At 35.4% G+C, this 12689-nt stretch overlaps 1 protein-coding gene across 1 annotated transcript in view; it reads left to right on the top strand.

The window, feature by feature from the left end:
- LOC137959961 (poly [ADP-ribose] polymerase 2) overlaps nucleotides 1-12591 on the top strand; it is a 29380-nt gene extending 16789 nt beyond the window's left edge. The window contains 11 exon segments of the mRNA XM_068807398.1: nucleotides 1620-1666; nucleotides 1805-1854; nucleotides 2642-2704; nucleotides 7808-7888; nucleotides 8511-8621; nucleotides 8816-8891; nucleotides 11833-11952; nucleotides 11955-11974; nucleotides 12087-12160; nucleotides 12254-12359; nucleotides 12438-12591. Of these exon segments, the coding sequence (XP_068663499.1) occupies nucleotides 1620-1666; nucleotides 1805-1854; nucleotides 2642-2704; nucleotides 7808-7888; nucleotides 8511-8621; nucleotides 8816-8891; nucleotides 11833-11952; nucleotides 11955-11974; nucleotides 12087-12160; nucleotides 12254-12359; nucleotides 12438-12530 (841 nt within the window). The 3' untranslated portion in view covers nucleotides 12531-12591.
- The last annotated feature ends 98 nt before the right edge of the window (nucleotides 12592-12689 follow it).

Raw genomic sequence — 12689 nt, 5'->3', positions numbered from 1 at the left:
AATAATGGTTTGGAGTTCTTGAATCTTAAATTTGATATGCTTTGTCAAAATGATGGTATTGTGTATCTGTCATCGTGTGTGTTTACTCAACAAAATGAAGTAGCTGAGCGTAAAAATCGTCATATATTGGAAATTGCACGTACGTTACTTATTCATATGAATATTTGGAAATCATATTAGGGTAATGCAGTTCTCATTTCATGTTTTCTTATCAACAAAATGCCTTCATCTATTCTTGGAAATAAAATGTCCAGTCAGCATTTAATATCTTCTGTTGAGTTATTTCCTCTATCTCCCTGTGTTTTTGGATGTATCTGTTTTGCTCATGTTAGAGGAGAATGGTTTGTCATGCGTCAAACCATTAGAGATTCCTATCGAGGTTGGTCATAACCTTCACGATGAACATAGTGATGAATTCGAGGGTAAAATAGTTTACAAAAGACTAGTTGGGAAGTTGATATATGCCAATGTTACCCGTCCGAATATATCATTTGCTATTGTTGTGGTTAGTCAGTTCATGGATTGTCCATGCAAGGTACAATTTGAGGCTGCACAAAAGATATTTGAATATTGGAAGGGGTCACAAAAGATATCTTTTAAACCTCATGGTCACTTTAAGATAAAAACCTACTCAAATGCTGATTAATTTGGGTCAAAACTTGATATAAAATCATTTAATGACTATTGTGTGTTCTTGGGAAGAAATTTGATAAGCATGAAGAGTAAGAAACAAAATGTGGTGGCCGGGTCCAGTGCTGAACCTGAGTATAGAGCTATGACTCATACTGTTAACGAGTTGATCTGGATAAGGTTAGTGGTCCGGGAATTGAATCTACAAAGTGATGGACTGACGACCATGTATTGTGATAATTAGAGTGCCATATTCATTGTAGGGAATCTAATATTTTATGAGAAAACAAAACATATAGAGGTAGACTGTCACTTCATTCGAGATGCAGTGATGAAGAAAGAAGTGGTTACCACATATGCTCAAACTGGTGATGTATTTGCAGAGGCCTTGGGCAAACGTGAATTTGGAATTTTCTGTAACAAGTTATAGCTAAAGGGCATCTACGCTGCACCTCGAGGGGGAGTGTTGAAAGATGAAATGAGGAGTAATTTGGTAATATTCACCTTGTCTAAAAAGCCTAGTGATGACACCATCATGATCAATGTGTTGAAGTGTCTATAGATGTATTTGGAGTTTAGGCATAAGTGTATAGGGGGCATTCTTGTCTTTTTAGACAACTTTCACTTAAGTTATAAAGCTTGGGAGGCGTGCACGATTCCCAAGACAAGAACCTTCCAAATTTCTCTCTTTTCAGAATTTCTTCTCCTCTTTTCTCATTTTTCTCTCTATCTTCTTTAATCTTTGCTTTTTACAATAGTTTATATTATCCAAATTAGACCTTTACTGTCTATTATGGCATATTTTTCATCTGTATTCTTGTTCTTTCTAAATATTAAATTAATCAATCAATTTATTTCTGAAAATGGTACCTTGTGTTAACAAATTGCATATTAATAGTTATTTGTAAATTGAAACTAGGAGTCAGTCCATACCTGACATTTGTGGTGGTTAGTTTCTAATATTATTCTGTGTGGTTAATTCATCTCAGAGAATTTTACACAGTAATCCCTCATGACTTTGGATTCAAGAAGATGAGTAAGTTTGCTCCTTAGACTTAGTATTAATGACCACTGTCATTTTTTTATAAAAGTATTTCTGAGATATTAAATTTTCTTTCATATGAAATTTAGCACTTGGTAGTGAGACAATCATTTAAAAATTCCATAATTGCAGGAGAGTTTGTCATTGACACCCCCTCCAAACTGAAACAGAAGCTGCAGATGGTAGTTTCTTTTTCCTTTTCATTTTTTAATTCCCTGTATTCCTCCTTCCCACAAAATTCCACAATATCTTTCACTCTGCTGAAATCGGAGTTAGTGAACACCAATCGTCAGTTCGACGAGTTAACCTAATAAGCTTTTGATCTTCCTAATAAACTGTTAGAACTTCCATGTAATTGTAAAACTTGGTGGTGATAACCTCCGCTATACTTGTAGTACTAGCCATTCATTAATAAGAAATCCATCAGTATTTAAAAAAAAAAACCTTTCTGGAGAGGTTGACAAAATTATTATGGCCTATGATTGACTTGGAATTCTTATTTTAGGTCGAGGGTTTTGGTCTATGTATCCCTTGTAACACCTTTTAGAATTGCTCAAGCAAAAAAGGGTGTTTCCCTCCAACATCTTGTTGTGGAGGAACTCAGTAATATATTCACACATTTTCCTCAAAAAAAAAAAAACACCTTTTAGAATTATCTGCGCACAACCCCTTGGAGACTAGCATATTTAAACAGAACACTGGAGAAAAAACACTTCAATGCACCACATGAAAAATCATAAAATCACAGAAACCTCTTCTCACTTAGTTCCATAAGTTAAAACCTTTGATTGTGATCGTCCCCCCACCCCCCCTGCTGTGTTCTAACAATAGCAATCATTCTACTTTTCAGGCTAAACCATTGATGTTTGAAACCACTAGTTTAGTTGCACTGTTTTTGGGCATCTTTTTCAATATTTGTGTTCACTGTAATCTTATGTCAATGTACTCCTTTTATCACATCTTTCCTAGGTTGAAGCACTGGGGGAAATTGAGGTTGCAACTAAACTATTGAAGGATGATCTTGGGACACAGGTGAGCAATTGTGCTTGGAACTTTCCCCTTATTTGGCAGGGCAGTCAATTGAATCATGCAACTCATAAGTTCAAAAACATGATTTTCCGGAGAGAGAGAGCAAAGATTCTGACTCAAATAACTATGATAACCATATAAAAAATAAAAAGAGAGGAGCAAAAATGATGGAATTGCATTAGTACCTTCATGTCATAATTTAACAAATTGGTAATGAGAATTTTCAGTTTTAAATCAGTAGAAAAGAATTCTACTTTCTATATATATATGTGTGTGTGCGTGTGTGTGCGTGTGTGTGTATATATATATATATATATATATATATATATATATATATATAGAGAGAGAGAGAGAGAGAGAGAGAGAGAGAGAGAGAGAGAGAGAGAGAGAGAGAGAGAGAGAGAGAGAGAGAGAGAGATTATGGGTAAAGTTTAACTCCTAACAGCTTATTTATATCACTTATGTGAAAAAGGGAACAAAATGACAGTGCTGTTCCTTCTCTCCTATATTACATAAAAAACGAAGATTCTGTCTCAAATAAACATATAAAAAAGATGATCTTAAAGTGGGAGGAGCAAATATGATGAAATTACAGAAGTACCCTTTTAAAAGTGCAAGCTTTAGAGAGAAGAAGAAGAAAGGAGAAGAAAGAGTGGGCAAGTGTGGGTGGGGCAGCACATGTTAAGGCTCAAAATCAAGCCCCCTTTCTCTATTAGAAGTCACTTAGGTTCTGTTTGGAACCCCATGGAAAAGAAAAAAAAATGAGAATTTGACCATTATTATTTTCAAAAATAGTTTGCGGAAAGGAGAATTTGATTATTATCTCATTTTCACTAACTATTTTTGGGAATAATAATGGTCAAATTCTCATTTTTTTTCTTTTTTCTTTGTTTTTTCTAGGGGTTCCAAACAGACCCTTGAGTGAAATTGATACAAGATTGCAATAATACCCTTTACAACTTAAACCTTCATAACTCACTCAATAGTATTCAGAACGTAACCAAAGTTGGAATATGGACTTCTAACATGATATATAGCTTATTGCTACCTCAAGAATTGAATATCAGAAAGAGGAAAGTGACTAAAACACCCTTGCATACTTTCTATCCCTTCCCCTCAAGTCAGAGCATATATATCAAGAAGCCCCAACTTACAAAAAAACCCAAATTCTTTCTTACCTAAGGCTTTAGTAAAAAGATCACCAATCTGATTAGAAGACTGAACACAAGGAATAGTCACTATTCCACTCATCACTGTATCATAGATGAAATGAAAATCAACTCCAACATACTTTGTATACTCATGGAACATATTGCTAGCAATAAAGATTGCAGATTGATTATCACAATACATAGTTATGGCCTCTTTATTGGGAAAGTTCAACTCTTGTAGCACAGATTTGACCCAAATAAGCTTATCGATTGTATGTGAAATTGCTCTGGACTCTGTTTTTGCACTAGAGTTGGCCACCACATTCTATTTTTACTTTTTAAGCCGACTAGGTTTCCACCAACAAAAACAAAAGCCGGTTGTAGACATTTGCCCCCTTGCATAATCTGCATCTGAATATGCTTCAATCTTCAAATGACCATGAGGCTTATATACTAAACCTTTTCCTAGTGCTCCCTTTAAGTACCTTAATATTCTTTGGGCTGCTTCCAAGTGAGTCTTATAGGGGAACTCCATAAACTACTGACCATACTAATAGCAAATGAAATATCTGCACAAGTGATGGTAGCATAAGTTAGTTTACCTACCAATCTTCTATGCATGGTCTTATCACTTAGTTTTGTATTATCATCTTTATGGAGGTTGTGACTGCCTTTCATAAGAGTTTCTGTAGGTTTTGCGCCAAGTAACCTATACTCATGCAATAAATCTGTCACGTACTTACATTGAGTCAATACAACTCCTATTTTACTTCTAGCTACCTCAATTCCCAAAAAATATTTTAGTGACCCCTAAGTCTTTTGTTTAGAAGTATGTTTTTACCTCTTTGATCTCTTGCACATTGGTTCTAGATAAGACTATATAATCCACTTAAACAAGTAGTATCACAATTCCAATATCTTTTTAAAGTGAACAATGAATGATCACAATAACTTCTAGAGAAACCCATAGACATAACTACTTTACTTGTCAAACCATGCTCGATGACTCTACTTGAGATTGTAGATTGTCTTGTTTAGCTCACATACCTTTTCTATCTCCCCTAAACAACATAGCCAGGAGGTTGCTCCATATAAACCTCCTCATCCAAGTTTGCATATAAGATTGCATTTTTGAGATCCAGTTGATGTAAAGGCTATTCCGAAGGTACTGCCATTAAAACAACAATCCAAATAGAAGATAACTTGGTTACAAGAGAGAATGTTTCAAATACATCAATTCCATAAGTCTAGGTATATCCTTTTGAAATAAGGCGGGCTTTATGGATCCGTTAACATTATACTTCACTGTGTACGCCCAACGATATCCTACAATTGCCAGACCACTAGGCAAATCACATAATGTCCATGTTTTACGATCATGTAGAACCTCCATCTCTATGTCCATAGCTTGTTCCACGAAAGGGACAATAATGCTTCCCGCACAAAAGAAGGAATAATACAAGAAGATATTGATAGAGCAAACTCTTTAAAATACCCAGGCAGAGAGTCAAAAGAGACAAAGAGAGAGATAAGATATCTTGTGCAAGTACAAACAACAACAGGAAGATGTAACTCACTTACCTTTGGAGCCTCATATAAAGAAGGTTCTAGAGAGATTCTTCAATGGTGTCTTATGAATTTTTTTGCGTTACATACCTGCAATGGTTTTGATGTTTCAACCAGTGGTATTGGGCTAGAAGTTTCCTCCACTGGACTAGGAGCAACATGAGCTAATTGGGAAGTACTGGACAAAGACCTAGACAAAGAGAAATATGGAGTGTCTTAAAAAAATGTAACATCAGCTCAAATAAAGGTTTTCCTGGTAGAAGGACAATAACATTTATACCTCTTTTGTATGCGTGAATAACCCAAGAAAACACATTTAATTGATTTGGGACATAGTTTATCAATTGTAGGACCCAATACATGTATAAAAAAAATCCAAAAATACAAGGAGACAATGGAAATAACTCACTGTGAGACTGAAGCACTTGAAATGGAATCTTGCCTCTTAAGCATAGAGGAAGACAGCATGTTAATTAGAAAGCAGGTAGTGAGAACTGCATAAAATATGAATAAACGCTAAGAACAACTCCACAACTCCAGAACAATCTCGGTCTCGTCCTCTATTACCTCCACCACAACATCAATGTGAGTTATTTCTCTACTACTCAATGTAAATATAGCAGATTCTGCATCTATGACTCTATTGAAGGCATTAGAAAGAGACGGTACATCGTCCGAGGCAAGTAATTGAGCTCGAATTGCATCATATTTCGACCCCAGCCCATCCAAAAACTTAGCCACATAAATTTGTCGCTGTTCTCAAATTTCTTTTTCATTGGTAATGAAAGGATGACATTGATTGATCTCTTGTAATATACTATACTGCTCACTATAGTAATAAATAAATTTTTGATCACCCCTTTTGAAATTGAATAACTTTATATATAATTTAGTCTCCTGAGCTTACATGGATTCGAGAAATATCTAAATCTCCTTCGCTGTTTCACAATTCATAATTTGGTTCAACCTGGAACCATGGTATTGAGTAACCAAGTCATCACCTAGCTATCTTTTGCTTTCCAGTCATCATTAACCGGAACAAGGGGATCATCTCTTATGTATTTAGTCTTTGTTTTTTTTTGGAGAAAAGGTGTAAATGTATTTAGTCTTACTCTTCACTTTTAGATAAATCCAGACTGATTTTGACCAACTTTAAGTATTTTTGTCCATTTAGTTTCTTAGTGGTATTCACAATTGTATATTTCCCATTAGAGTTCCATGTCTCTTTAGTTGGTGTAAACACTTCACCAGAATCAGCCATATCTAATCCAAACAATTATGTCTAAAAAACCCAAAGTAATTCTAATAAAAAGATATGGCAGGCTATGTGGGTCCCACACCAGATCACTTCAGGCATAAAGAGCCATAAAGGGGGCCTACACATAAGGGGAAAGTGATAAGTGTGGTCCTATATGAATCTAAAATTAGAAATATCTTATGCTTAATATTTGGGAAGAGAGCTCCTAATTTTGGTTAATTGTTTTGTGATGAAGACCCAACTTTAACAAATAGTTTAAAATCTAATAGCTGTATGAAATAGTCATCGATGGTATTGTTGGCATCAATTGGCGGACGAGCACTCATGGCACTTCAGATTCAGTCCAACATTAGATTTATTTTTATATTTTTATTCTTCTCTTGAATCTGTTAAAGTTGGGTCCAGGGCCGTGTCAAAATGATTGCTGAAGATAGTGGGTTTTTTCCCAACTAAACCCACTACATTTTTCCAAACTTCAACCTGGAAAAAAGGGGCATTATTCCCCTAACAATTAAATAATGGGTGCATGAGGCATGGGCTACATAAAAGGGGGCACAAACTAGGTCCAATAGAACTAACACCATGCTCTAATACCATGTTTAAGTTGGGTCTAGGTCCAGCCTACCCCCTCAATGAGACTGGAACCTAATAAATCACACCATAAACCTCCTCTGTGATCATTGAGCCAAAGGCCCAACCATTAGTTCAACCCAAAAATAAATAACCAAATTTAGGAGTTCTATTCCCAACTAAGAACGATATATGAGACTTTAACCTAAGAGGGACTTCCATCAACAAGTCAGACCCTAACATGTGCAAAATATCCACAGACATATGTTCGATCTTTTTGGGAGAAAGTTGTTGTTTTATTTTTTTTTATTTCAAAAAAATACTTTAGCCTCTGTTTTGTGAAAAACTAATTTTTTTCCAGAACTCGATTTTCCCTGTATGCTCCTCATATGGTCAAGGCCACAGTTCCTCAAGCTTTGAACTCTTTCCTAGCTTTGATCAATCATAAGGAGATCTCTCACTTATTCATAGCAACCAATACTTATCGGATGACATTCTCTGTAATAGTTACTGAGGACCTCTATCTTTGCAGTTGGTATTCTTAGTGTCTCTGTATTGCAGGAAGATCCTTTGTACCATCATTATAAACGTCTTTGCTGTGAACTAACGCCAGTTGATGCAGATTCTCAAGAATTTTTCATGGTAACGCTGCAATGTTATTCTCTGAGTAAAGTTGGGATCTACTGATGTTGTTGTTATTGTTACTTTTAATATTATTCATGCAGTTATTATTGTTTTTCTTTAAACGATATAAGCACTTAACCATGCAAACATAGTAGTAGATTTATTACTAATGCGAACAAACTTAAATGTTTATCCATGTGGCAAAAATCACATACACTGGGAGAATCTTTGCCCTTAATTTTGTCAGCATCTTGATCAAATATTGATTGTTACATTTGAAATCACAAAATGATCCCTTGAGAGGATGTGTCACACAACTTTAAATTACCCATGACTTCCAGACTCAGTAAGGTCAGTTATTGTTTGTGAGTTCTGTCATGAGTGGAAAATGCAGTTGATATCTCTGCCAATGATGGAGAAGATTATGTATATCTTATAGTAATTTTCTGAGCACGACTAAACTGATTACATCAAGGCATTCAAATGCAGGTTTCTTTACACAAAGAAAGTAAAGTAGCTTTCTTGACAATAATAACTCGTGAGATACTAATGCTGTGTTCATATCCAGTCTTTGTGTTCTTCTTCAGTGATTAATATCCTTCAATTTTCATCACTTAAGAGATTTATTTTATCTGACCAGATAAAGAAATACATGAAGAATACTCATGCCAAAACACATTCAAATTATAGTATCGACATTGTACAGATATTTAAAGTTTCCAGGCAAGGCGAAGCTGAGCGCTATGAAAAGGTGAAATTTGTGAACTAACACCTTTCTGTAACCTCACTCATATATATCAGGTGGATCCACTAATACATTACTATGTCTATGTGCAAGTTGCAATGTTTGATTGGGTGGTTGCTAAAGTGCATACTGCATGTATGTTAATGGTTAAAGGCCTTCTTAATATGCTGGCTGTAATGCCTTTAGTGATTTATGTGCAGTTTTCTACCACAAATAATAGAATGCTCCTGTGGCATGGTTCTCGACTCACAAATTGGGCTGGCATTCTGTCACAAGGTGAGTAATATTCTTTTCTATTCTGCACACCACGAAGAAAATGTATTTGTCCATCCAATAATAAAAGGAAATTGTTAAAAAATTTATTGAGGGGTATTTTGGTCTTTTCACAGCAGCATATGTTTCTGAAGTCTATATTATCTTGCTCTTCATGTTTAACTATATCACTAGGCTTAGTTTCATATAAATTGATTATGTACATTAGGAGATATAAGGGTTTAAGTGCTATTAAATATATGAGGGCATTTTTGTACTTTGACTAAGCCTCACTTAATAAATAGAAGAGGAACGAGACTTTTCTCAAGAAGTCTCTCTTCCCCTCTTCTTCTTCCCTCTTTTCTTCTTCAATTTCTCTCTTTATATCTTCTTATTTTGCATTTTCACAAAAATGTTATCTATTGTTCCATTTTCCATTTCTATGTTTCTCTGAGGTCCAGTGAAGTATTTCTCTGAGAGACCTCTCTTCTCATGTCTTGAACCAATCGTCCTCTTTGTTTGCAAGTTTCTAGAAAACATAGGAAGTAGAATAAAAAGTTACTGAACAGTTTAAGGATTTAGTAATATGACTCACAGATAAGAGATTAACTGGAAACTTTGGTACAAATAAAACAGAATCTAAGGACATTTGTGGAGTTGTGTTGATTGTACCCTCCCCTTGAATGGGAGAGGTGGATCTATTAGCTAAAGAAACTCAACGATATGAATGAGATGGGTTAAATGAATTGAAATAAGGAAGGTATACCTGACATGTGTGTAGAGGTTGTTGAATCAATGATTTAAAAGGGGAATGAGACACATTCAATGTCGTCATACCTTTGCTAGCCATTGGAGAGGTGGATCTATTAGCTAAAGAAACTCAACGATATGAATGAGATGGGTTAATGAATTGAAATAAGGAAGGTATACCTGACATGTGTGTAGAGGCTGTTGAATCAATGATTTAAAAGGGGAATGAGACACATTCAATGTCGTCATACCTTTGCTAGCCATTGTAGAACTCGCCGAGGAAGGAGGAGTCTCAGTATTTTGAGAAGTAGTAGATGGAACAATTAGCTGACCCAAGCACAGTACTAACTGTTGAATTTCCTCATAGGATTCAGTGTGTGAGGAGGCGTCCTTATCTATGACTATAGAGTCGGCCCAGGTAGGCTTACCAAATTTTTCCCAACATTTCTCAGAAATATGATTAGTCCTACCAAAATGAACACATTTTTTATCTCCCCGATCATTCTGACCACGACCACGAGTAGAGAAAGAGTGATCTCTACCTCTATTATTACCACCACAAAACTGACCATCAAGCTTACCAGTAAAAGACTGGAGGTTAAGAGTAGTTGCTTCTGAGATAGCTCCACTAGACTTATTTTTATTTATTACTGCATCTTCAGCTCGAATAACTCTATTAAAGGTTTGCACAAGGGTGTTCACATCCTCATTGGCCGACAACTGGGCTCGAATAACATTATACTTGGGCCCCAAACCATCCAAAAATGGGGCTACTTGAATCTGATTTTATTTCTTACGAGTGTTTTCAACATTCGTTGTAAAAGGATGGAATGTACTAATCTCCTATAGTACTCTAATCATTGTGAAATAATCTGTCACTAATTTACCTCCACGCTTAATATTGAAATATTTCACATATAACTCATAGATCCTTGACAAATTACTTTCTTGAGATAAAATGGAAGTCAAGGTAGTCCATATTGCCTTAGCAGTATTGCAACTCAAAATCTGGACTCCATACTATTGACCAACCAGGTCATTACTAAATTATCTTCTGCCACCCAATCTTCAGTAATAGACACAAGGGGATCATCTGTTATATATTTGGTCATTCTTTTGACCCTCTAATACATCAAAACTGATTTAGACCAGTTCACATAATTTGATCCTTTCAACCGTATCGTAGTTATCTAAATAGGCTGAGAAAATTTCACATCTAAGCTCAATAGTCCTCTGAACAACAACTTGTGTGTTGGACTCAGCTATTAAATATCACAAAGACACACAATTCAATACACTAGAGCGTTAATCAACCAAATAGAAATGCTTTCCCCAAATTTCTATGCTTGCGTAGTCAAGTGGGTTCTACACCAAAGTCAATTAGGGCAATTCAACACCCAATTCATTCAATTTCCAAGCAATAGTGATCAAATTCAGCAATTAAGACCATAAATCGATAAAAGAAAGACCTAATTGCAAGAAATCAGGATGACACAAGTATTAGTGTTAATGATGTAGGCAAATTTGAAGAATTTCTTTAAATTGGAATCGTCAAACACCTCTAAATCCCAATAATCAATTACATAGCAGTAGTCATTAGCCAAGAGGCTAATACAGGTAGAAAAAGGGAAAAAAATAAAAATTTTACCCTACCAGTTCTGAAATCTGGGAAAATCCTTCAAGGAGGTTGCTGAAAATTGAGAGAAGGTCCACAAAATTGAAAGAAATCAGTCCAAGAGAAAAAAGGAGAAAAGGAGACCTGGGAGAAGAGCAGCCTTGTTGCCTTGGAGAAAGTCCCAGAAAAGCACGTCCTCCCTCTTTTTAATCAGGGTTTAAGTAATATTTTACAAAAGGACAAAAATGCCCTTCTATACTCAAAATTACATGTCTCCTAAAATACATGTCTAAATTGAATGAAAATTGAACCATAGATAAAATAAGACATTGTCTATCTAACAACCATACTATAAGAGAAAAATATAATGTAGAAAATGATCAAAATACCATTGAACTTGTATTTTTAACTGATAGGATCCATGGATTCTTATCTGCTTTCTTAACTAGAAAATTCTAGTTGGTTTACTTCCATAATAGCTACTCTGGCTATAGTTTTTTTGTACTGGTCATAACATAGGGAATCCTGGATATTCAAGGAACAATTAACAGGTGAACTAAATTTATGCACTATCTGAAACTTTTTTTGGTAATACTCCAGGGCTACGAATTGCTCCACCAGAAGCGCCAGTCACAGGATACATGTTTGGGAAGGGAGTTTATTTTGCTGATATGTTCTCGAAAAGTGCAAATTATTGCTATGCATCTCAAACATCTCGAGTTGTGTGCTTCTGTTATGTGAGGTGGTTATTCTCATCACCTTTTTTGATACGGTGTCCTATAGTATTGTACTTGTCTTCTATCACTTTTGTCTCTTTATGGGCCTCAACTTCTTTTCTTTTTGGTTCTATTTAGGTTGCACTAGGGGAGATGGTTGAGCTTCAAACTGCAAACTATAATGCTGACCAGTTGCCAGAGGGAAAGCTAAGGTTCATTATGTGTACATGTTGTGCAAGTATCTTCTTAAACACCTCATCGTTCTACTGCAATGAAGTTTGATGTGGGTATTCCTTTTGATGCAGCACAAAAGGAGTAGGCACAACGGCACCAGATTCAGTGGAATTTCATTCAATTGAAGATGATGTTGTTGTTCCTCTTGGTAAACCCAAGGAGCAATTGGGTCCAAAGGTATAAGAAGCCAAAAAGTAACTTTTGATGTTTCAAATCATATATGTTCACTAATAAGCACCTTACTTTGTCTTGCAGGGTGCTTTGCTCTATAACGAATACATTGTTTATAATGTAGATCAAATACGGATGAGATACGTTATTCAAGTAAACTTTAATTTCGATCAGTGAAGGTGATTTCTTTCTGTTATATTATCAAACCCATCTAATGGTTCCCCTTGTAAAAGAGGATAAACATGTACCAAAATACTTTATGAATATTGAAAGTAACTCTCATTTTTGTTCTTCATTGTTTTACATAGGGAGTCTTTTTAAGAAGGGCCGATAAAC

Source organism: Aristolochia californica, unplaced genomic scaffold (genome assembly GCF_029961685.1).
Source record: "Aristolochia californica isolate CCGP_79_NKW_82.1479 unplaced genomic scaffold, dmAriCali1.0.hap1 SCAF_3, whole genome shotgun sequence".
Classification (NCBI taxonomy): Eukaryota; Viridiplantae; Streptophyta; class Magnoliopsida; order Piperales; family Aristolochiaceae; genus Aristolochia; species Aristolochia californica.
Note: the sequence above shows the minus strand (reverse complement) of the source record. Positions and strands in the feature narration are given on the sequence as shown.